Raw genomic sequence first — 23,344 nt, 5'->3', positions numbered from 1 at the left:
GAAGCCTGGAATCCCAGGCTTAATTTGTGTCCTGTATTGGTGAGGGGGGTGGGCGGGGGCCGCAGATAATCCTGAATTCTAACCAACTAAACTAACCCTAAAACAAAAACCTAACTAACAACATTTATACTTTACAATATTTACAGATTTGATGTCGGCGGGTTAGCTCCCTCAACACGGGAGGGTTATGTCTCAGACCATGCAGCGGGAGAAAGGAACTGGAGAGGCAGTCCGGAGCACAAGGAGAGGAAGAGTGCAGGCAGAGACTAACAGACATTACTAGCAAAAATCTTCCTGTCTCAGGCACATGAGTACCTCACAATGGAAGACACATTGGGACCAGCAAGCCAAGAAGAATAATGAAATTCTCCTGCTCCTCCTAGCAACATGAGATGAACACATCCAGCAATGCAGCATCAGGCTCACTAGGTGCGGATAGGACACAGGTCACCTAAGCAACAGGTGTTTCCTCAGTCAGAGCCCTGTCCTTCCATCCCTTCCAGTACCCAGAGCTCTGCAGTAAGGATCCAGGGACATTTTGGGCTGCCCTTCCTAGCCCTCGCAGAGACAGCTGCTTTCTGACTCCTCTTTAGGATGTTTCATTTACCAGTCCAGAGGTTAACCACTTAGATACCAAACAAACACCACAGACTTCTGACCTTCACCTTTCTAATAGGAGACAAGCAGGAAGCCAGATCTGATTCTAGATTCTGCATAAGTCATTGGTCACTGATGCTCGTCACCTGTAAGATGCTGGGTTGGTGTTTGCCCCCCAGGGTAGGAATGAGGCAAGAGAAAGCCCTTTGGTTTCCGAGTACTTTGTATTTCGTTGGCCGACTGCAAAAGCAGCATGGTCTAGTTGATTTCACCAGACATTGGCTCTGCCATGGGCTTATGGTGTGGCCTTGAGTGAGTCATTTGGACTCTCTGACTCAGTTTCCCCATCTGTAAAATGGGGATAGTAATACTTACCTGCCTGACAGGGGTAATGTGAGGATCAGTTAAGGTTTGTAAAGTGTTAGGTCTTATTATGGCAAATATCTTGGAGTGTTGACAGGTTCATGACCTCACTGGAGGCATTGGAAGTCGGGGGATGAGGAGCCAGGAGAAAGTTGCCCAGGCTCTGTGTTAGAGGCTGTCAGGGGTTAGACATATGACACATCAGGAATGCTCCAAAAGTCTGTTTCAGGTGGGCTCAGCATCTCTTCCTCCATATCCCATGTGAATGAACAGGCTGAGGCAGCTCCATATCCATCGGATACTGCAGTTTTCACCTCAGTGTGTCACAGGCAAATCCTGGACTGGAGCTTTGTGCCCAGCAGATGGTGAAACTGAGCCGCAGGGAGATGAAGTGATGTAACCAAAATCACTGAGTGACTTAGTTGCGAATAGAACCCTGACTCCCTATGTAAACCGACAGACAACACTGCCTTCCCCCAACCAATGAATCACACCCAACACACGCCACGCACCACTCACATCTGCAGCCAAGTGGCATAGCTTAGTTTTGAGGGGCTACTGGCTCCGTGTTTTCTGAATATGCCCAAGGCCTTCTCCTGAGTGATATGACTGGGATCTTGGCACCTGGTGCTAGGAAGCCAGGGCCAAGATGGTGAGGAAGAGCACTTACAGGCTACGTCGTGAGAACATCCGGCAAGGCCTCCACGGCCTCCACTGCCACTGGATCACTTCTGGTGCTGGGATGCCATAGACTGTGCAGGTGAGGGCCTGGTGGCTCCTACGGGAATAGATGCTCGGGGAAGAGGCTTCCTTCTCGTGGATGTGCGGAGGAACTGAAATCAGCAGAATGACAAAATTTGTAATCTGGCATCAGCACTGCAGTTCCTTTTGCTGAGTCGCCACGCCAGACAGAACATCGTTCCTGTTCGGGGTCATGAAAAGACAGGTCACTAGAACGCCCTGGGTTTCAGGGCAACTGGGTCTAGAGGCAGTGACCTGCTGGGAGGCTCCAGGTGGGCGATGAATTAAAGCAACACTCTTTAATCCGTGGAGCTCTTGGGCCCAATGTAGAGGTGCTGTGCAAGCAGGTAAGTTATACTTAGCAACATTTAAAGCGAATTCTTCCTCTACAAGACTTCACTGATGTGACTGTCCAATCGCTGCATGTATCAAAGCAGCTCCTAGCAGTCCTGCACACCCAGTCCATTCCTGCCAGAGCCTCGTAAGTCGCAGTTACAGTGGATGCCAAAACTACTTTAATTAGTGTTAGACCATCCCTTCCCCTCACACCCCAGAATGCCATGCTCTGCCGCGTTATTTCCACATTGCAGGGATGCACGAGGGATCAAATTCATCCCTGTTGTAACTCCACTGAGGTCCATGGAATTGCATCGGGGTGAATCTGGCACAAGTACCTAGGGGAACATAGATATAAACCCCAGGTATCATGTTTCTATTCTGCCCTGGCACAAAGTCCTAGTCGGAATCATTGTCACTCACCATCCTCCATCAGCTCTTCCTACAGGAGCTTTTCTAAACCAGATCAGGGAGACAGCTGCAAAGCCCAGCACATCAGCGTCAGAATTTAGAAGTGCATGAAGACAAGGAGGATTGCTCATGGAAAAGAGGTCGCCTTCATTTTCTATATTTGTCCATGTTCAGTGACAGAGAAATCTCTGATGATACTAATATCTAGCTCTTATCTAGCACTTTTCGTCAGGAGATCTCAAAGCACTTTAGAGAGGAGATCAGCATTTTAGAGATGGAGGAACTGAGTCACAGAGAGGGGAAATGACTTTCCCAAGGTCCCCCAGCAGCGGCAGAGACGGAAATAAACCCCAGATCTCCTGAGTTCCCCTCCAGTGCTCTGTCCACTAGATCACGTTGAAAAGGCCACGTGTAATTATCCAGCTACGATTGATGGAATGGGGAAAGAAGAGAGGTATCAACTTTGACTGCTACAGAATAGTGACATCCTCCAGTGAATTAAATACAATGGGCTAATGATTTCAGGGGAGTTACTCCAGGAATGAGTTTGGCCTACTGCGTCTAAGAACACCACGAAGGTCTCTTGGCCAGTTGCCTCCTGCCATTTTCTGCCTTATCCTTCCTTACCATTGACTATTAACTGGAGGCTAATGCGCTCCTCCAGCCCAGCCAGCCTGTTCCACAGAACTAAGGTGTAAGTCCCGGAGTTCTGTTCTGACACGTCTTTGATCTGCATCGAATAGGGAGATTGCTTGTTGGGAATTAACTTGCCGTCCTTGTACCTGCAGGGAAATAGAGAGCAAATGCATATACAGAGAGGTACAGTCCTACTGAAATATAGCCAGAGGCCTGCAGGCGCTAATGCTGGGAGCCATCTGGCAGCAAAATGTGCTCAGAGGGCTTCGGTCACTAATGCTGGAAGCCCTTTTAGAGGGGACTTACCAGGTTTCCGAAGAAAACAAGTTAGGGGCAGCTCGCTGTCCTAAAGGTAAGAATGCTCCAGGTCAGGATGGGTGTAAAATACCACCCCTGGTGTGAGTGGAGAATTCTGGTTGTTAGCATTTTACACCCGCTTGGCACTGGTGCAATTGGTGACAAGTGGAAAATCAGGCCCGTGGCCTTTCTCTTCCAGGCTGCAGCAGCAACCCCAGCTGGCTGGTCAGGAGAGAAGCAGCACCAACGGAGCTCCCAAGGGAGTTCAGTTCGGCCCCTTTGCTCACTGCAGACCCGAATCTTTGCTGTCTGCGTGCTAGGTTCCAGGACCTAACCTACTGTCCCCTCTCCCACCGCCCCACTCCCAACCCCAGGAAGGGCTCTGCCCTGTTGTGTGCAGCAAGGAGCGCTAGGCAGCCCTGTGGGTGCGGGTGCGGGTGCGGTGGGAGGAGAAAAGCGAACGATGAGAGAGCAGAATGTGGCCAAAACCAGAAGACTGAGTGTGAGGACCAATTAGGGAGGTTTTCTTCCTTGGCTGGCTGCCAGCTGCCTGGGAAAGAGCTAAGGGAGATCTTTTCCATCAATATAAATTGCTGGGCTCCTCAGGCCAGCTGTATTAGCCAGCTCCTTCTGCTGCAGAGTGGCATAGAGACATCTCCCCTCCTGCAAGGAATTTCTGCAAGACCCTTGTTAATCCCAACCCCCCTCCCACCCCGTCCTTAGTCCCTCCTCTGTGAATGATGGGCATGAAGGCTGGGGGACACAGGCTAAGAAAGGTGGGTTACCACTGGAACTCTGGCGGGGGATAGGCGACAACCTTCACTGGCAGTTTCACGACTTCGTCTCCCGCTGTGGCTTCTATCACTGGGCCCTTCTTCCACTCCACGTTGATGAAGGGCTTCTCTGTAAAAGCAGGGCCACGAAGACAGGTGTCAAGACAAAAAGTGGGGGGGGAGCAGAAAGAGACCTGTCAAGCTGCCGTGCTGTCACAGTGACAGAGATGTCACTTGCCCAGCAACGCGAGAAGGGGGTTGCACTTTTTGAGACATTCACAATACTGTACCCAGCTCTTCTTTCACACTTTTCATCAACAGATCTCAAAGCATGTTACAAAGAAGGTTAGTATCATTATCCTCATTTTACAGAGGGGGAAACAAACAGTGATAGAGAGGTGAAGTGACCTGCCCAAGGCACCCAGCAGGCTAATAGAAAGCCAGGAATAGAACCCAGGTAGTCTGAGTTCCACGCCAATGCTCTAGCCGCTACCCTGCCCTGCCTCTTCAATAAAGTGATGTGACTGTGCACCTCCAAGTGCGTTTGTACAAGTGTATGCTTGTCCGTGCACGTGTGTGGCTGCACGTACACATCTCTGCAGCGAGCACTCGGACGGGGGTGAGTACACTCCCATGATCACATGGGCACTGGGTGGTGATGTGCAAGTGCATATGAGAAATTGTAATTTATTGCCACAGGACGTCTCAGCTCAAATGAGTGTTTGCCTTGCAGTGAGGCTCATGCTAGTTCACACCCAGCTGTCCAGTGTGATGACAGGGGTACAGAGTGGTTGAATGACTTGCTGTGTGGGGGTGAAGGGAGGGTCACATACGCTGAGTCCGTAGCTCAGCCGGTACTGGAATCCAAGGGTCCCGGGGCCACAGGGATCCTCTAACCTGTAAATCGCATGTAACAGGCAATGCTTCAAAGATAGCTCTCCAGTGTGTTAGTGAACAAAATGCCTCCTGATAACTTTTAGAATTCTCTTCTCCTTGGCTATCTGTTTTTGGTCTCTCTGCCCACTGCCCCACCCCTGGTGTCTTGACAAAGCAGAAGCCTATTGTACCATGCACAATGACATCGGTGCTCTCCTCGAATGTCTGCTCCCCATTGCTGGCCATGCACACATATTTCCCCAGGTCCTGCTGGCTCACGTTTTGGATGATCAGGATACTGGAGAGCTCAGTGTGGGTCTGCTGGGAGCGTCTCTCGGGCAGCTCAGTGACAGCCCGGTGCATCTGCCAAGAAGAGGTGAAAGGGGGTTAAAAGATAAGTCAAGGGAACAGACACAGTTTGGATGGGTTACATGCGAGGCTCCTCACCGCCAGGAGCATTCAGTCTTCCTCAGTTACTTCTTCCCGAGTCACTGTTTAAAAGATGGGCAGTGCCAAGAACTGCTTCAGCCCTTTGAGCCATGATAGGCAAAGAGCCATTCCTGTGGGCCTAGGAATACACGTCATAGTCTTGTAACAGGTCCTTTGTTATCACAGGCCCCACTCCAATCTGTGGGCCAGTAGCCTGGGGCAGAGCGTAATCAGTCTGCAGAGCCCCCTCACTACAGAAATGTCTTGAAGCCCACAAAATGATATCACCCTCGAATAACATTCTGCAGAGAGAAATCTGGTCTGTGGCTATTCTCCCTGAAAACCTGCTCCTCTGTAGTTAAAGTTACCACAAGCTAGCAGTGAGCTGCCAGAATTGGTAAGCATCTCAACAGACAAGAGGGTCTCACACTCCCTGTCCTCCTGCCTTCCATATTTAACCTCCATGTAAATAATCAACTGGATGTCAAACTGACAAACAGTGAAGTTGCTTTAATGCAATAGGCCTGTTAAAGCAAAAACTCAAGAGGAATACAGTGTGGTGCCTTTAAAGAGAACACCCGCTAAAAGAATCAGTTTCTATCATGAGGGAAAATGTGCTCGATCAGAGGCTGGATTTTGCTCTCAGTTACAGACTGGAAACCTGGTGTAACTCCATTTAAGTCAGGGATGTTACTCTGGCTTTGCACCCATGGAAATGAGATGAGTGTTTGGTCTGACAACTGCTAACGCAATAAACATGTTGAAAGGGATTGTTATATTTTGGGGTGGGAGAGAGGGAGGAAAGATTCTTTTGTTAACTGGCTTCTGCTGTAGTGGCCAAATGGGAAAGTTGGAGGATAGCAACCTAGTCACACCATCAAAATGGGATGCCCTGCCTCAGCCAATGATGTCACAGCACAATTGGTATTGAACTCTCACAGTCAGCTGTGAAGGAGGAGTTTACTGACTGGCAAACCCCTTCCCAGCTCACAAATTGAGACCACACATCCTGCATATTGGCCACTGATTTCTTTAACCCAGCACAGAAAGAGTAACTGAATTGCTTAGAGAGGGATGTCTGAGCAGACATCCTTTAGAAACAGCCAGCACAGATTGTTCCCTAAGGAAAGAGGTTTGTGGGGGGAGCAGCTGAGGGACAGGGGAAAGTTACATGTACCTGTTTTCCAGGATAATCCCATTGGAAGTTTACTCCAGCGTTAAACTCAGCGCACACTGTGCAGTTGAGGACCAGCTTTTCTCCCACTAGTAGCTCCATGGCCTTCTTAGGAAACAACTGGATGTCATACAGCTCATTCCCTGATATAAAGAAGGTGAGAAAAATGCATCTCTAAGCTAAAGAAATGCCATTAACTCTTTGACACTGGGATCTGGAACGCTCAGTACAATGCGCATCGGCTCCCTGGGGGCTTGCAATTCAGCCAAACCCGTCATCCCTTCACCTCCCTGCCCCTGGGTTTCGCTTCATTCTGTGGACATCCGCACCTGAAGGGGGCAGTGGTGGGTAAAGCAGCAACACCAAAAGGAAGGACAAAGTGCTACCTGGTCACTGACTGTTACCAATGCAGACAGTTGTAAGGGGATCATAGAGTGCATGCTACAGCATGTTATATATATCCCAGCATGGAGTGCTGCATATACACAGCACAGCTTGAATACTATAAATCCAACATAATGTCATATAGCACAGACGGCTGGGCGAGGCTCGTGCCATCACACTCTGCCACGACTCACCTCTCGAACACAGGATTTGAGAACGGCAGCGCCATTAAAACTGCCCCATTTGCACCTAACCGAATCTCTAAGGGTCAGATTCTGATACCCTTCAATTCAGTAATACCTTACTCCATGACTAGTCCCACTGAATCCAATGGGACAGCTTGAAGAGTAATGGGCCACTCAGCGTGAATAAAGGCATCGGGATCTGGCCCCTAAAGTGGTCATTGAAAAGATGCCTTCCTAAATTAGAAAAGGCATTTCTATCTAGGAAATAGAATAGAATTCTATTTAGATAGCATAAGGGATTCCTCACTTTTCTAAACGTCAGTGATTCCAGAGTGGGTGGTGTGTTTTGGGCCACCAAGAATTAATTAGCAATGAAATGTTCCCAAACAGACTCTGAAACCCACCCACACTAAAACAAAGGGGAAAGTTCACCACTCTGCTAAGAACTTATCACCGTCTGCCCATTTGCACCAGTACATCCCATCATTTCTTTCTCCAAGTTACTGAGAGGAGAAAACTAGTTTTATTTTTCTACTGAGAGCTGAAATTCTAGAGTGACCTGCTGCCCTGCTCCAGCCTCACCTGTGACGTGTACAATGAAATAATTGGACCTGAAGAGTTTCTTGTCAATGATGGTTTCGCACTGAACAAACAAGGAGTCCCTGATCAGGTGGGTGGGAACCAGCATCCCCTTCTTGTTGTCCCAGAGAACCCTTCTCCCGTCTGGGTAGATAATGGAGCTGGGCTGCAAAAAGCAACATTTTGAAAACTGTCTGCAGAAGTACACGGTGGCAGCATTCCCTCACCAACCCCCCCTTCTTCCAAGGCTAACACATTCCATTTTTGTTGGCTGGGCAGAATAAAAGCAGCATCACGCCACACTGCCCTATCTTCCCCCCAACTCTTTGTCCTATAGGAATCCCAGCATCCTCTGCTGCTTGGGAAGTGACCATAAAAGACCCTGTATCCATACAGTTAAGCTCACAGTCTGCAGAATGGGACTGGAACTTCCAGGAATGGAAACAGATAGTGATAACTAAGGAAATTGCTGCTGATTCCCCAAACATAAGCCCAAATGGGATGAATGCTGACCTCGTGTGGGGTCCTTCCCGGGCAAGGGAAAGGCCCCTGGCCCCCAAAGTGTCCCAGGAGGCCTTTGCACAATAGTAACACTCATCCTGGAAGGATGTATTAGCATTGTAAAAAAGTCACAAAGCAAGCTGATAATAGAGTTGTTTTTAATCAGCAGTCCCCGCAAGTACAGGCGCCTGTCCCTTGGGAACACTGACCACCAAGGGTATATGAAGATCCAGGAGCTAAAGGTAGCAGAGACAACAATGAACAAGTATGGATACTATTGGGAAATGCTACAAAACAAAGATTTTACAACTTCAGTGAAGGGGAGCAGATCTAGCAAGAAACCCACAGGCCACGTGGCAGGGAATGCCCAAAGCAGCTGGTCAGCAGAGCTTGGGCCAACACATAAAATGAGGAAGCCAGCGGCTTGCATGTTCCATGGAAAACCCACCCTGTGCATTTCCCAGCTCCTTCAATGTCTATTCTGCTCCTTCTCAGCCAATTAAAATGCATAATAAAGAAGATATTGTCTATACCGGAGCCACATCCAGGCAGGTCTCTTACCAAGAACAGGGTGATGTTAAGATCTGGGATGGATACCAAGCAGGGCACCCAGGTGTTCTCTTTCTTGTTGATGAGCAGTGTTTCAGGTCTGTTGATAAATGGTTGCTCGAAATCTGAGAGAGAGAAGTGAAGAAAAGAAAGAATAAACAGAGGCAGGAGAAGAACAGAAGGGGGAGAAACAAGAAAAAGGTGAATTTTAGGCATTTGTTAACCTAGCAAAAGCTTGACAGAGATAGCTCTGCTGAGCCTGACACCCTGACTATTCAGGGGCTGGAAAGTTTAAAAGACTCCTTGTAACTGAGACTCGGGTGACTTGCCATTGAACAACCTCTCAGCATCCAGCAGACACCCAGCGAGCAATCAAAGGCAAAGAAAAGTGACTTGGTAGAGGCAACGAAAGGAATCTCTGAGATTCAGGCCTGGCCTGCAATTCATCTTCTGATATCACCATGAGCCTCCTTGTTATAGGAGACCCCACCCTTCATCCAGTCAGTCAGGGTTGTCCATTTGTTGGGTGTCCCCTCTCAGCCCAATTGCCATGGCAGTTGAGTGTTTTTTTTTTTTTTTTTTTAATTTTTGTAAATTTAGGAAGTTAACCCCCCCACACACACAACCCCCAGCTCTCTACAGGTCTCTCTTTCTGGGCCCTCGGTTCAACTCTACCTCAGGGGACTTTGTGAAACAGGCTCTTCATCTCTTCAGTTCAGTCCCTGGCCGGCTGTTCCCCTAATACCTAAATGGCTCTGTGTCACTGGGCACAACTAGCCAGGATGTGCAGGCCTGAAGTAAAGGCAGCCAGCATGACCTTCTGGCCCGAGGAGGAGGTGATCTGCAGCCCAATGGCATGCAGATGTCATCCTGTGGAGATCCCGCCTGGTAGATAAACAAATGAGCTGAGATTTCCAGGGCTTCCACCCAACCTCCTCTCAACTTTCACAAGCACAAATATTGACAGGAAGAGCAAAAACACCAAGTACACAGAATTAATGTTTGAAGCTGTTTAATAAATGCAGATTCTTAAGCTAGGCCTGTCAGAGCCACACAGGATCCTAGTGAGGGCCTCCAAAGGAACATCCAACAAACAAGCACCCCATGGAGGGGCTGCTTTCCCTGTTCTGCTCAACGTACTGCCTGGATCACATGAGAGAAGGTCCAAAATCTCAGGGACGCATCTAACCACTAGCGCATACGGCGCTTCCAATGACATTGGCGGGGGGGGGGGGGTCCATTTCTGTAGCACGGATAATGTTTTCTGTAAACACCGTTTCATGACTCAGCATTTCTGATGTCACTCCAAACAGTGGGACTGGATAACTGGATGATCCAGCCAACTGGAAATGGGCTACAGAGATTTTCACCTTTAAATCATCAATTCAAATCCAGCCAAGGGCCTCAGTGAGAGAGAGCTGAGAGCAGCTGACGCCTGTTTGGTGGCATATAGTGGTTGCCATTATTATTTGGATTGTGGTAGCATCTTGGAGCCCCATTATGCTAGGTGCTGTATAAACATAGAACAAACAGGCGATCCTGGCCCCAAAGACCTTACAATCTAAGTAAAAAGATAGAGATTCCCAACAGTGTCTAAGATGCGTTATTTGTTCTCCCCTCCACCCATATTTAGAATAGGAAATAGCACATGTAACTGTGTGGTGTCTGTTGGCAAATGTTGACTTTTAAATGGCAATAAGTTCTTGCGGGTTTTAGTGGACATGGGTTCACATAATAAAATCCATTACCATAATTAGGCCTCTTTTGGGCAGTCTCAACCATAACAAAGTCAATATAACCCACACAAACACCATGTGGCTGCTGTCATCCTCAAGCTGCTAGTCCACATACACAGATGCTACAACGTTTGTGCCGCAGAACCTGTGTTTTATAGTTTGGGTGGTAGAGACTCATGCTTTTAAGTCCCAGGGTCAATCCCAGGATGCCTTAACAAGAACTGAAGAGGCCGAGAGACCAAACTCTCTTCTCATCCCTAATCGATGTTCCCCTACAGGGCTCACTGACAGGGGCAAGGTGGGAAGTTTGCACAGCCACTGCTCACGTTCAATGCAGGTGAAACACAGGGTTTTTCTGGTGCCCTTGCCAATACAGGGACTTTGCAGTGTTTTTCTCCCATGGATTTCTTTGTTGTTAAATGCTCCTGCCAAAAGGTTCCATTTTAGGGGTTATTTCATCGCTTTGGCTTTATATAATAGTGCCTTCAGGACGCACGTGAAGAATAGCCACTGATGTTCATATGAAGGACTAAGGCAAGATTAGAATAGGAGACAACTAACATTTGGGATGGGAATTCCTGCCAAGTCTCTTCTGCTGCTGGCTATTGTTGTTTTGAGTTTGTTATGGAAGGATTTGTTCTGAAATATCAGGACCAGCTACCGAGCTGGGTATTCGGTGCTCTGCAAACACCAGCCACACATGCTTAATTGGCCATTATAAATCGAGATCAGATCCTACATATCCCATGTCTAGAATCTATACTGATGCCAGCGTCACTCCAAAGTGAAGGCAATATCCTTTGAAATGTCTGTGTTGTATCTGATCTTGTCTGGCTTCACATGTGCAATCTGCCCATTTGGATTATAGGAATATTTCTTACTTAGGGTTGTGGCAGATCTGCAAAAAGACCTGGGTTAGGTACATGAATTGCTGGGTGAACTGTGTTATGCTGGAGGTCAGACTAGATTATCACAATGGTCTCTTCTGGCCTTAAAATCTATTACTCTATTTACCCAGGTCCCTATAGAGACTATAACCATAACTTCCAAGGGAAGTGAGGTTCCCCTTGGCATAGCACCTTACGTAGGGCCATGGGCTAAGATGCCTGTGACCCCTTTTTCTCATTACCAACCACTAGAGCTGTCTTTTTAAAACAGAAATGCCCAAATATTGCCCATCTGAGAGCCACACTTGCAACTTGCCAGGAGCCTGAGGCCTGCACCAGTGTCTCAGTGGGCCCAGCCAGAATAAGCTCATCCCATTGGCTGCTGCTGGTATAATATGTGACAATGATTGCCATTAAAAGGTGGGTTTTTGCCAGCACTCAGCACACAGTGGTATCAGATATACCGTGGTCTTTCATGCCCCTTCGAAAAAGGGAATAGCTGCAGCTGCTGCAGATACTGTGTCATGGCAACTCCACGCCAAAGACAAAGGTTGTCACGGCCCCCAATTTAGGATCATGCAGCTCAGACTTAGGGGTACTCTGTTGTAAATTTCAGTTTGCATGGAGAACCTATTGGTTCATTTTCACAGGCTCTTTGCCCTACAAGTCTGTTATCTCCATGCTCAGGGCTGCCAATTTGTTTGTGAACTTGAACACAGCCCTGATTCCTGTCACTGGCCCTTTCCACAGTTTTGGAGAAGGGGACGGAGAATAACTATGAGATCACCTCTGAGCTCACAGATGGCAGCAAAGAACTCAGTTACTAGGTGGATCACTGCCAAGGAGACTGTGATTCATAATCTCATTTTCTGGTCTGACCACATCACGTGTTGTCTATAAGGCTGTCATAATGGGTGGGCTGGGACCCATTTAGCATCTTCTTCAGCCATAGATACTAAGTCCTCTAAGACAGGGGCTGCATCCTATTCTGTTTGTTATAGGCACTCAGTATGTTTACAGCACTGACTAAAAAAGTGTAATAATAAAATAATAATAATAATAATAATAATAATTCATACACACACGTGGGGAGAGAGAAGACCTGCAGAGTGTTAATTTTAGTGCTGAGTGCAGAGGATCAGATCAAAGCAATAGAGGGTCCCACTGTTCTATCCCAGCACAGACATCCTCCCGTCACTTCTGCAGAGAGCTCTAATGTGAACACTGATGATGAGTGATGAATGAGTGGTTTGATCACCATCTCTCTGGACGTCTCCAACAAATAAATCAGCCCTCTCTAGCTCTTGGGATGGATCTACAGAACAGAGCACAACTCAGCTGGAGAAGAGCAGAACTTTATCTGGAAATCCTACAATTGGCAACTCGTCAGCGGGGATGGTGAGGGGAGTGGGGAGAAGTTCCCTGATCACACATTGAATTCCAAGTATTCTCTAGGGTTAAAAAATTATAGGCCAAAGTTTTAAGAATGGATGTCAAAATCCACATGCAAAAAAGGCTCCTGGAAATGCACACGATTTACTTTCCACATGTAAGTCAGGTATCAATTATGCACATTGTTAGCTAGACACCCAACCAGCCATATTGCTAGGTACTTATACAATCCTCGCTATTGTCATCTGAGCCGCCATCCCACATTTATGCATTAGCCTCCCGGCACACCGGTGACACGGGAAAATAGCACGTTTTACAGACAGGGAACTAAGCCACAAAAAGGTCAAGCAATTCACCTTCGGGCACATGTGTCAAAGCCAGGAATTTTACCTCAGTTTCTAGAATCCTGTCTAGTGCCTTAACCACAAGACCATCCATCCTCGCTGTCAGCTGTATCGATTGATCTGATTTGCCACTGCAGTAACTGTGTGCCCAGACGCAGCCAGAATTTTGTGTGCCATTTTTTGGCACTGAGCTGGGCCTTTTGAAAATGTTGTCTCCCATGTCATGACTCCTGTCTTATGACAAGTGCACCGGCTAAAAGCGGGAGAAATAACTGTACAGCTGAACTAAGCCAACAGTTTCCAGTGAAGAGTCAGACCTTTATCTTAACAGCATCCATTTTAAGCCTTGCAGCAGGAGAGTGTGGGAGGAACTTTGCAGAGTGCAGAAAGTTTGTGCATCAGCCTTTCGCCTCTGCAGACCTTCAGATTTGAATTAGGTCGCATGTTGGAGTGGGACAGTCTCGATTTCATCCCGGGCGGACAGTCTACCTCTCCATAAAACACCCCAGAATTCTGCAGGGCTGGCAGGCTGTCTCTGCTCAGAGGAGGTCAAGACTTGAAGAGAAGAGGGGGCTGCATGTCAAGACCGATAAAACTGGCAGAGGTTTTGGGGGATCCTGAACCGGGACTGACCTAGAAAGAGGTGCTACAGATCAGGGCTGAAATACACTGGCAGAGCAGTGTGTGGCTGGGTTGCCCAGCATCTGGGCGGCACTCTGTCCTGCTCTCCTCAGTTTGTCGGTCCAGCACTATACTGAGCATTACAGTTAGTCCAGCTTTGTTTCTTTGACAGCCCCCCAGTAGACCAGAGGCTAATTGTTTTATTTATTTATTTATTTTACAGATAGAGCTTCTCCAAGGCCCAGTGATCTGCGTCTCGGGCACGGCAGAGCTGAAAATTCCTGCATTCCAGTCCGACTGGAACAATCACCCCAGGCACCAATGTAATTGAATCCTGGACGGAGCAGAGCTTCAGCAATCCCCCAGGAGTGGACGGATATTGGTTTGCTCTCAGCATGGGGAGATGGCCCTCCGCCCCACTTCCCAAGCCCTCTGGATTCCAACAGCCTTTTGCAGACAAGAGGATGAGCATGTTTATGGAGGAACCTTTCAAGAGAGGAGGTGTGAGCTCAGTTCTGTCCAGCTGCTGCTGGAAGACAAGTTGCTGCCTGAAAGCAAGGTTGGACTTTTTTCATATTTTTGTCATTGTTACCAAGCTTTCCTTGAATTTCTGTCTTTATCCCCCACTCAGTCAGACTGACAGCACCGCTGCCCTCACTACTGTCTGTGTCTTGTGATTAATCCAGGGCTGCCGATTAATCACAGTTAACTCATGTGATTAACTCCAAAAAATTAATTGTGATTAAAAAAATTATCCATGATTAATCATACTGTTAAACAACAGAATGCCAACTGAAATTTGTTAAATATTTTCAGGTGTTTTTCTACATTATCAAATGTATTGATTTCTATTACAACATCGAATACAAAGTGTACAGTGCTCACTTTATATTATTATTTTTAATTGCAAATATTTGCACTGTGAAAATGATAAAAGAAACAGTATTTTTCAATTCACCTCGTACAATCTGTACTGTACTGTAGTGCAATCTCTTTATCGTGAAAGTGTAACTTGCAAATATAGTTTTTTGTGTGTGACATAACTGCACTCAAAAACAAAACAATATAAAACTTTAGCGCCTACAAGTCCACTCAGTCCTACCTCTTGTTCAGCTAATGGCTAAGCGAAACAAGTTTGTTTACATTTACAGGAGATACTGTAAATACTGTGCCTGTTTCTTATTTACAATGTCACCTGAAATTAAGAACAGGCATTTGCATGGCACTTTTGTGATGTTGCAAGGTATTTACATGTCAGATATGCTAAACATTCGTATGCCCCTTCATGCTTCAACCACAATGCCAGAGGACATGCTTCCATGCTGAAGATGCTTGTTAAAAAAAAATGCGTTAATTAAATTTGTGACTGAACTTCTTGGGGGAGTAATGTATGTCTCCTACTCTGTTTTACCTGCATTCTGCCATATATTTCCTGTTACAGCAGTCTCAAATGATGACCCAGCACATGTTGTTTTAAGAACATTTTAACAGCAGATTTGACAAAACACAAAGAAGGTACCAATGTGAGATTTCTAAAAATAGCTACAGCATTTGACCCAAAGTTTAAGAATCTGAAGTGTCGTCCAAAATCTGAGAGGGACGAGGTGTGGAGCATGCTTTCGGAAGTCTTAAAAGAGCATCACTCTGATGTGGAAACTACAGAACCCGAACCACCAAAAAAGAAAATCAACCTTCTGCTGGTGGCTTCTGACTCAGATGATGAAAATAAACATGCGTCGGTCCACACTGCTTTGGATTGTTATCGCGCAGAACCCATCATCAACATGGACGTATGTCCTCTGGAATGGTGGTTGAAGCATGAAGGGTCAGGACATATGAATTTTTAGCGCATCTGGCACTTAAATGTCTTGCGATGCCGGCTACAACAGCACCATGCAAACGCCTGTTCTCACTTTCAGGTGATATTGTAAGCAAGAAGCAGGCAGCAGCATCTCCTGCAAATTGTTACCAAACTTGTTTCTCTGAGAGATTGGCTGAAGTAGGACTGAGTGGAGTTGCAGGCTTTAAAGGTTTACCTTGTTTATTTTTGAATGCAGTTATTTTTTTGTGCATAATTCTACATTTGTAAGTTCAACTTTCACGATAAAGAAATTGCACTACAGTACTTGTATTAGGTGAATTGAAAAAGACTATTTCTTTTGTTTTTTATGGTGCAAATATTTGTAATAAAAATAAATATAAAGTGAGCACTGTACACTCCGTATTTTGTGTTGTAACTGAAATCAATATATTCAAAAATGTAGAAAACATCCAAAAATATTTAAATAAATGGTATTCTATTATTGTTTAACAGCGCAATTAATCTCACAATTAATTTTTTTAATCACGCAATTAATCGTGATTCATTTTTTTAATCGCTTGACAGCCCTACATTAATCACATCCAGGGTTTGAAAGTCCTGATGCAAGTAGGCAAACGGAATTGCTCCTCTTCACCCAGATGACCAGGGATGCCACCAGCCAACGGTGATCTTTCATACAGAGAGTAATTTCTTACCATCCGCCCCAGCTTGTATGTATTCCACCTCCCTGCTTGTACATATTCCTGTAGCCAGGCAAACTCTACACTGCAGACCGTTCTCGGGTACAGTGATGCTCCCACGTCCCTGTATTATTCACAGAGCTATGTCATCTTAATCGTGTCTACACTGCAAATGCAGTGTGGACAGGCATACCCGTGCTCACTTTAATCTAATTAGCATGGGCAACACTAAGAGTGAAGACACAGTGGCAAGGGCTTCAGTACAGGCTAGCCACCTCAGCACAAGCCTGCCAGGGCCCTGGGTATGTACTGGGGCAGTTGGCTCATGCTGAAGTCTATGGCGCCAGGACTACACTGTTAGCGTTACCTGTGCTAGCTAAGTTAAAGCTAGGGTGGGTATGCCTAGGAGTGCTACGGTCACACCTGCATTGGCTGCGCAGCTGTGCCCTTAATGTACCAGTGGTGTACCAGCGTGGGGCGCTGCCAGCCTACGCTGAAGAGACGCTTGGGACTGACCTAGCAGGGAGCTCTGCAGAACGGAAGTGAGGTGCACGGGCCGAGCTGTGCGAGAGGGGGTAGAGGACTAGCAAGGGTGCTTCAGGTCAGGACTGAAGTGAAGTGGTAGAACTGGGGAGTTTACACAGATCCCCATGTTGTCCAGTTCTAAACCTGCGCTTATCAGTCTCCTTTTAGAAGGCAGGTGGCCCTTTCCCACACACACTGAATCTAACCACTCCGCTGCTTCTCCTTGGGCTAGTCCTCCCCACCTGCTGCGATAGCTATTTTCCATAAAGGGTTTTAAGGCTCGCACGTGGGCCAGCCCATTAGCTCACCCAGTCGGGGTCTGTGTTATGGCAGGTGAGGTTGCACAGTCACTGGTTTCTTACCTCGCACAAACACGTAGATGCTGATCGCTGTGGTGCCCTCGATTTTGGCGCTGATGTACTTGTAGTAGCACCGGTAGTAGCCTGTGTCATTAGCCTGGGTCCCGGTCAGCACCAAAACCTTGCAGTAGGGCTTTGTGTCAATGCCCTCGCAGTCCTCCTCCCGGATGGTCCGGCCGCCGCTGAGGTTCACCAATACCACTGTCTCGTTTTCCTTTTCGCCCTGGTCAGGGCCCACCAGGCCACCAGGCCACGACCACTCCAGGGGGTGCTGCCCTCTTTACAGAAACAAAGGGGAAGGTTAGCCAGTGAGCAGGAGTGGGAGAACCTGGGGGGCTGTTCATCCTTACTCAGCCTACCCTTCATTCACATAGGAGTGTGGCCGCTACCCTCACTGCTGGAGCATCTTTTTTTTCCGACTTCTCCTGTGCTGATTGGGAAAAGGGGACCCCAGGCACCAGGCAGCTGTCCCTATTCTCCCTCAGGAGAGCCAAATAAGGTGTGCCCAGCCCATGTCTGCACATGCCTGGAAGTGCAGGCCATGAACACTACTGTCAGGCTGGTGCCTGGAGGAACCATCTCATTCCTCATGGGGAGGAAGGGGTGTAGTGTGATGGTGAAAGCATATAGGTCCATTAACCCAGCCAGTGACACACAGGAAGATGGATATATCCCATTGCCATAGGGTCACCTCCATGGGGAATTTCATGCTGTCAAATATCAGTTCACTGGCAGTAGGGAGTCTACCCGTCCCTAGTTCCCATTACTTTATCTCACTAATACTGATTCCAGGGTGAGGGTTAGCCCAGGATCTGGAGAGAAAGGATCCATTTCTTCAGTATTTCCGTCCCCTTTACTAAAAAGAGTTTCCACTGATATAGACAACATTTAAGGGCTTGTCTACACTACCGCACGGGGTCGATCTAAGATACGCAACTACCGCTACGTGAATAGCGTAGCTGAAGTCGACGTATTTAGATCTACTTACCGCAGTATGACAGGTTTTCAGAGTAGCAGCCGTGTTAGTCTGTATTCGCAAAAAGAAAAGGAGTACTTGTGGCACCTTAGAGACTAACCAATTTATTTGAGCATAAGCTTTCGTGAGCTACAGCTCACTTCATCGGATGCTGTAGCTCACGAAAGCTTACGCTCAAATAAATTTGTTAGTCTCTAAGGTGCCACAAGTCCTCCTTTTCTTTTTACTGCAGTATGTTCACTGTGGTAAGTCGACAGCTGACGCTCTCCCCTCGACTCCGCTTGCGCTTCTCATTCTGGTGGAGTTCCGGAGTCGATGGGAGAGCGCTCAGCGGTCGATTTATCGCAGCTATTGACCCCCGTTGGATCGATCACTGCCCGCCAATGTGGCGCGTAGTATAGACAAGCCCTTAGACATGACATATTCTGTCCTTACCCCATGTGGGGCAGCAGCTGACTCAGGCTCTGATGTGATAAATGGAGTGGAGAGGAGAAATGAAAGAGGAATAGGGTGTATTGGAAAGAAAAAGGAGAAAAGAAAATGAGGAGAGAGCAAAAGAGATCAAAAAAGGGAAGAGAAAACAAAGGGAAAGCTACAAATTCAAGCTGAACTTCCTTAAATCCAGCCGCTGGGTCTATTTCCCTCCCTTTCATACCAGCTGGGACTCCCTGCAGCCAATCACCCTGGCAGAGGCTCTCACCATGTGTTTTTATTCAAGCAGTCCTGCAATGCTAGTTCCTCTAACCTTTTCTATATGGGGCTGCCCAGCAAGCTCCTTACAGGCCGGCTCTAAACTGGTTCATGTTTCTGCCATTGTGGAGAGCTCTGACTGCAAATGTTCATCAAACCCAAGGAGGACACCAGAGTTTACTCTCTGTCCTTCAAGGAAAAAGTGCCAGGGAACATGAAGAAAACTCCAGGCATGAAATACAAGTGTGTATTTATACACGGTCTAGGATTTATGGAGCCTGGGATATACACAGACACTCATCTGTGTGTAAAAACCCACCCACCTGACCCACCCACACAGCTCGACACAACAGCACTCTCTCATTAAAAATAACACTATCGTGTATTCTACACTGAAGGTTTCATTCTGCGAAATCAGACCCTGCCTCAGAGAGAGAGTTCCATGGTATTGGAGATGCCATGCCTTCCTCTTTGTATTTGTCTTTAGCAGAGTATTGCCCTTCCTGAAAGCTCTGTGCTGCAGAGACCTTGCTTGGCAGAGGAAGGCTGGAAGGAATTTATAGTTCCTCTAATTAGCCACAGAGGTCCCTGCTGAGTGATGCAAGAACCCTCTCCTACGTCCACAGCAGTCCCGGTCCCCAACAATATATGGAGCAAGAGAAGTCTCAGGAATTGTACAGACATATTATAATAGTTCATGCTAACTCTTTTGGAAGGGATGTTAAACCTTATGCTTCAGGGTGTAAGCCAATCTCTAACTATTAGAGACCAGGATGAGACCTAATATGGGGGTAGATTATCCTACACCTGGCTACTGTGAGGTTCTTACACCTCCCTCTGAAGTTGGCTGCTGTCAGAGACAGGATTCTGGGTAAGATGGACCTTGGTTCTGGTCTAGTCTGGGGTTCCTGTGTTCCTAGGTGTTTCACGGCATTGTGGCATGCTCACCAAAGGACCAAGGAGCTGGTTGCCTTCTCCACCAATCAGGATCCAGAATTAGATGCTTAATTAGTTACAAAGACTCTTTGTACTTTTTGGTCCAGACTCAGTCCAGAGTCTAAGCCAAATTATACCAGTGCAGATGCAGGGGAAAGGTCCAAGCAACAGGAGGTGCATGAGGAAGGGAGGCTGTTGTGACCTGTGGCCCCAGGGATGCCCACGTGGGGACAGTGCAGCTTCCAAAGTGGGTGGTGCTGGGAAGAGAGAGTGGCCAAGGGAGCTGATTTAACACAGCCACTGAGCACCCTGTCTTGATGGATATATTGTGAAACCCCGACCAGTACTTATAGCTGCCCTCCTCTGGGAATCCCCTTCTGGGGTTCAGAGAGATCAGGAGGTGGTGGGAGGTGTAATTTACATGATGCATTTAGCCCCATCTCTCTAACCGAAGGCGCAGACTGGAGAATTCCAAGGCTCTTTGCTCTTATCGTCCATGGCTTTTGAAAAGGGCTTTGTAGGCTTGCCACAGAGTCCTGTGCTCTGTTAAAAAGGTGGCTCTGCTGTGAAAGGTGGCTCAGGGAGGCACTGTGGAGTTCCATGTTCATTGTGCCTCATGAATGCGCTCAGCATACAAGTAGAACAGTGTATGTTCTAGCTGCCCGTCCTGCAAACTCAGCGTGGACTCGGAGAGCCGAGCTGGGTCCTTTCCTACTCATCAAGAATCGGAGCTTCAGACTACATTGAGCCCTCATATCTGGGTATCCCCATTTTCTTCAAAATTTGCCCTTAAGGCACCTGTGCCACCCCGTTGTCTTCAGTGGGCTCGCACCGCAGTAACTGACTGGAACATTTCTGTTTACTTAATTCTGTTGATTCAGGAAATGGAATTGAAACCACAATTCACTCAGTCTCACAGAGCTAACAGGAATAAAAATGTCCTCTAAACGTATCTTTATCGCTAAAATGAGCAGACCTGACAATACACAGAAGGATAGGTCCGTCGAGCAAGAAGGGGCTATTTTTACAGTGGCACCTGAGCACAGTTGCACTTTAAGTCTCTGATGTAGCGTGAATCTAGTTTCACTAGGACAGAACAAGCCAGAGTTGGGGAGACGCTAGATTAAATTGACTCTTTTCCATAGGCTCTTATTTATATTTTAAAAATATATTTGGATTTTTAAATTGTTTCCATCCAATGCATATACATGAAATCAATCAATCAATCAATCAGACATTGAAACCAGAAACAAATGATAAACCCTCCTCCTCCTATCCAGAGTCATACATGTCATTCCCCACTGAGTCCACCTAATCCCTCTGCACTTAACTTACTTTTCAAAAGCCTGGGAGATCAGACTCTTTAGCTGGATAGCAGTGCTTATTAACTAGATCTCAAGATTTTAAGGCAGACAGTATTGTGGAGCCTCAAAACCTCTTGCATTTGTTCAGAAATTCTTGGGGCTGCATGTGAAGCTTAATAATTCTACAAGTCTCCAGAGTTTCTGCTTTCTGTTTGTTTACCAACTGGGGTTTTCATATATTGTCCAATCCATTGTTTTATTAACCATCAGGGCTAGCAGTAGTTGAGTGATGGATATTTATATAAACACATATCTGAGATGGGCCAATACAAACAGACTTGTTGACAGGCCCATGGGTTGTTCTTAATTGAAGCACTCTTGCCTCTAACATTTCTGGTCCAAATTCCATGGTGATGTGTATGGGGGTGTGAGTTACATGTCGGTAAGTGGGAGTGAGTCTAAGTGACTGTAATTTGTGTGTTAAGTGGGCTAGAAAGAGATGGAAGTTACACCAGCTTAGACTCACTTAGATTCACCTCTGAACCTGGCCTGCTGTGTTTGGAAGAGGTCCAAGTAATGGTTTCTGGGCATCTCCCTCTCAGCTATACTTCATCTTTGCAGTTTTGCTTCAAAACGGTCTTCGTTACACTGATCCAGCATTGGCCCATCTGTCAGGTCCTTGACAGCATTCTGCTTTGCTGAGAGTTAGGAGACAGGCAGTGCTGGTGCCACTAACAACAGAGGCAGTACAGACTTCTCAACAGCTGTTTTCTTCATTAACCAAAATACTTTCTGAAAGGACGCTCTTCAAGGGAGATGGAGAGGAACTGACAGCACTCTTCTTACCAGCCCAGCCCTCTCTGTATCTCCCAAACACAGACTGATGGATACATAGCAAAAACTGCAGAGGCTTTGTGGTCTAATCTGTTGAAGAGAGATCACGCAACTTCAGATAGGACTTTTTGGGTCTCCCATGCAGAGCAGCGAATCAAAACGGGTGCAGTTCTGCTTCTTCCAAATGCTACCATGAAAGCTTCCATGCAGGGCAAAGGTTTCTCCTTCCATGCTTCCAGCACAGCAACAGTGCTCACGTATTTGTCATCGTGCACCAGGAGGGGTCCAGGATCAAACTTCCTTTCTCCCAGAGCAATATTTGTGCAGCCACAAACATCCATTAACAGCTCTATTAAACCGTTGTGCAGTTGACAATCCTCCACTCCCTTTTCTGAGGCTTGCTCTACGCTTAGAAGTTTTACTGATATAACTATGGCAGTTAAGGATGTGATTATATGTTCACCAAAAGAGTTATACCAGTGATAGCCCTGGTGTGGATGCAGTTGCCCGGGTCTAATGGTGATTTATACTGGTATAGCTATCCCTTTTCCTGTATATGAACAGCTATACCAGCATAAAGTACATGTATATAGTTATAACACCATCCCCAGGAGAGGGTTGTATAGTTTTAGTGATTCCAGTACAGTTAAGGCACTAAAACTTTCTAGCCTAGACCAGCCTTGAATTTCAAAGCCACTTACACCGATCCAGCACACCTGAGTGACTAAAACCTGCAGGAGGATGTAAGGGGCAGGTAGTGAGAGGTGTGATACCAATCTCTTTTTGCATTTCTTTCCTCCCAACATTTCTGCTGCTGTGCAATCAGCTCCCATGTCCTCTGCTCCAGTATTCAGGAAATGGAAAGGCATCGTCTCTCTGCTTCCCCTCTGGCAGGTGCTGCCAGGCCATGAACACTGAGATTCATCCCAATATTGTTTTTGCCATTCTTGGGACTTGCGCTCATAAAAGATGTGCTGTATGTGTGGACCTCACCCCTTTGTCCCTACTCCATCACATGCTTGGACTCAATTGCTCAGCTCTGCTGATGGGCAACCCAAGGGCCCAGAGCTGATGCCCTTTTCCAGAAGCAAAAGAGGTTTTTTTATATGGGGCCCAGCACTGTCTGTGCAAGGAAAGAAAAGCCAGCTTGAGTGCAGTTCTCTGCCTAAACACTGCTTAACAGCCTTGTACTACAGGGATGGGAGGCAGCTAAAAAGGACAGTTTCTAGGAGTTACAACATGGACAAACAAAAGCCAGCTCCACTTTGACTCCCAGCAGGAGGGTCACTGGATACTAATCTGAAAGAACATCATTTTAGTTCAACAATCTCCCCCTGCCCACCCGGCACCCTCCCCCTTTTCTCTTCTCTTCCCCCGCACCTCTGTGGTCTGGAAGCTGCATATTTT

The 23,344-nt window shown here is 47.0% G+C and overlaps 1 protein-coding gene across 1 annotated transcript in view; it reads right to left on the bottom strand.

The window, feature by feature from the left end:
* The window catches only part of FLT4 (fms related receptor tyrosine kinase 4), a 99,457-nt gene that overhangs the window by 35,418 nt on the left and 40,695 nt on the right, over positions 1 to 23,344 (bottom strand). The window contains exons 3-10 of the mRNA XM_077824050.1: positions 17,201 to 17,475; positions 8,844 to 8,956; positions 7,785 to 7,947; positions 6,637 to 6,776; positions 5,222 to 5,393; positions 4,167 to 4,284; positions 3,076 to 3,230; positions 1,631 to 1,793 (exon numbers count right to left, since the gene is read on the bottom strand). Coding sequence (XP_077680176.1) covers positions 1,631 to 1,793; positions 3,076 to 3,230; positions 4,167 to 4,284; positions 5,222 to 5,393; positions 6,637 to 6,776; positions 7,785 to 7,947; positions 8,844 to 8,956; positions 17,201 to 17,475 — 1,299 coding nt within the window. The remainder of the gene's footprint in view (positions 1 to 1,630; positions 1,794 to 3,075; positions 3,231 to 4,166; positions 4,285 to 5,221; positions 5,394 to 6,636; positions 6,777 to 7,784; positions 7,948 to 8,843; positions 8,957 to 17,200; positions 17,476 to 23,344) is intronic.

The sequence above is a fragment of the Eretmochelys imbricata genome, chromosome 8 (genome assembly GCF_965152235.1).
Source record: "Eretmochelys imbricata isolate rEreImb1 chromosome 8, rEreImb1.hap1, whole genome shotgun sequence".
Taxonomy (NCBI): domain Eukaryota; kingdom Metazoa; phylum Chordata; order Testudines; family Cheloniidae; genus Eretmochelys; species Eretmochelys imbricata.
This window is presented reverse-complemented; position numbering and strand designations above follow the sequence as displayed.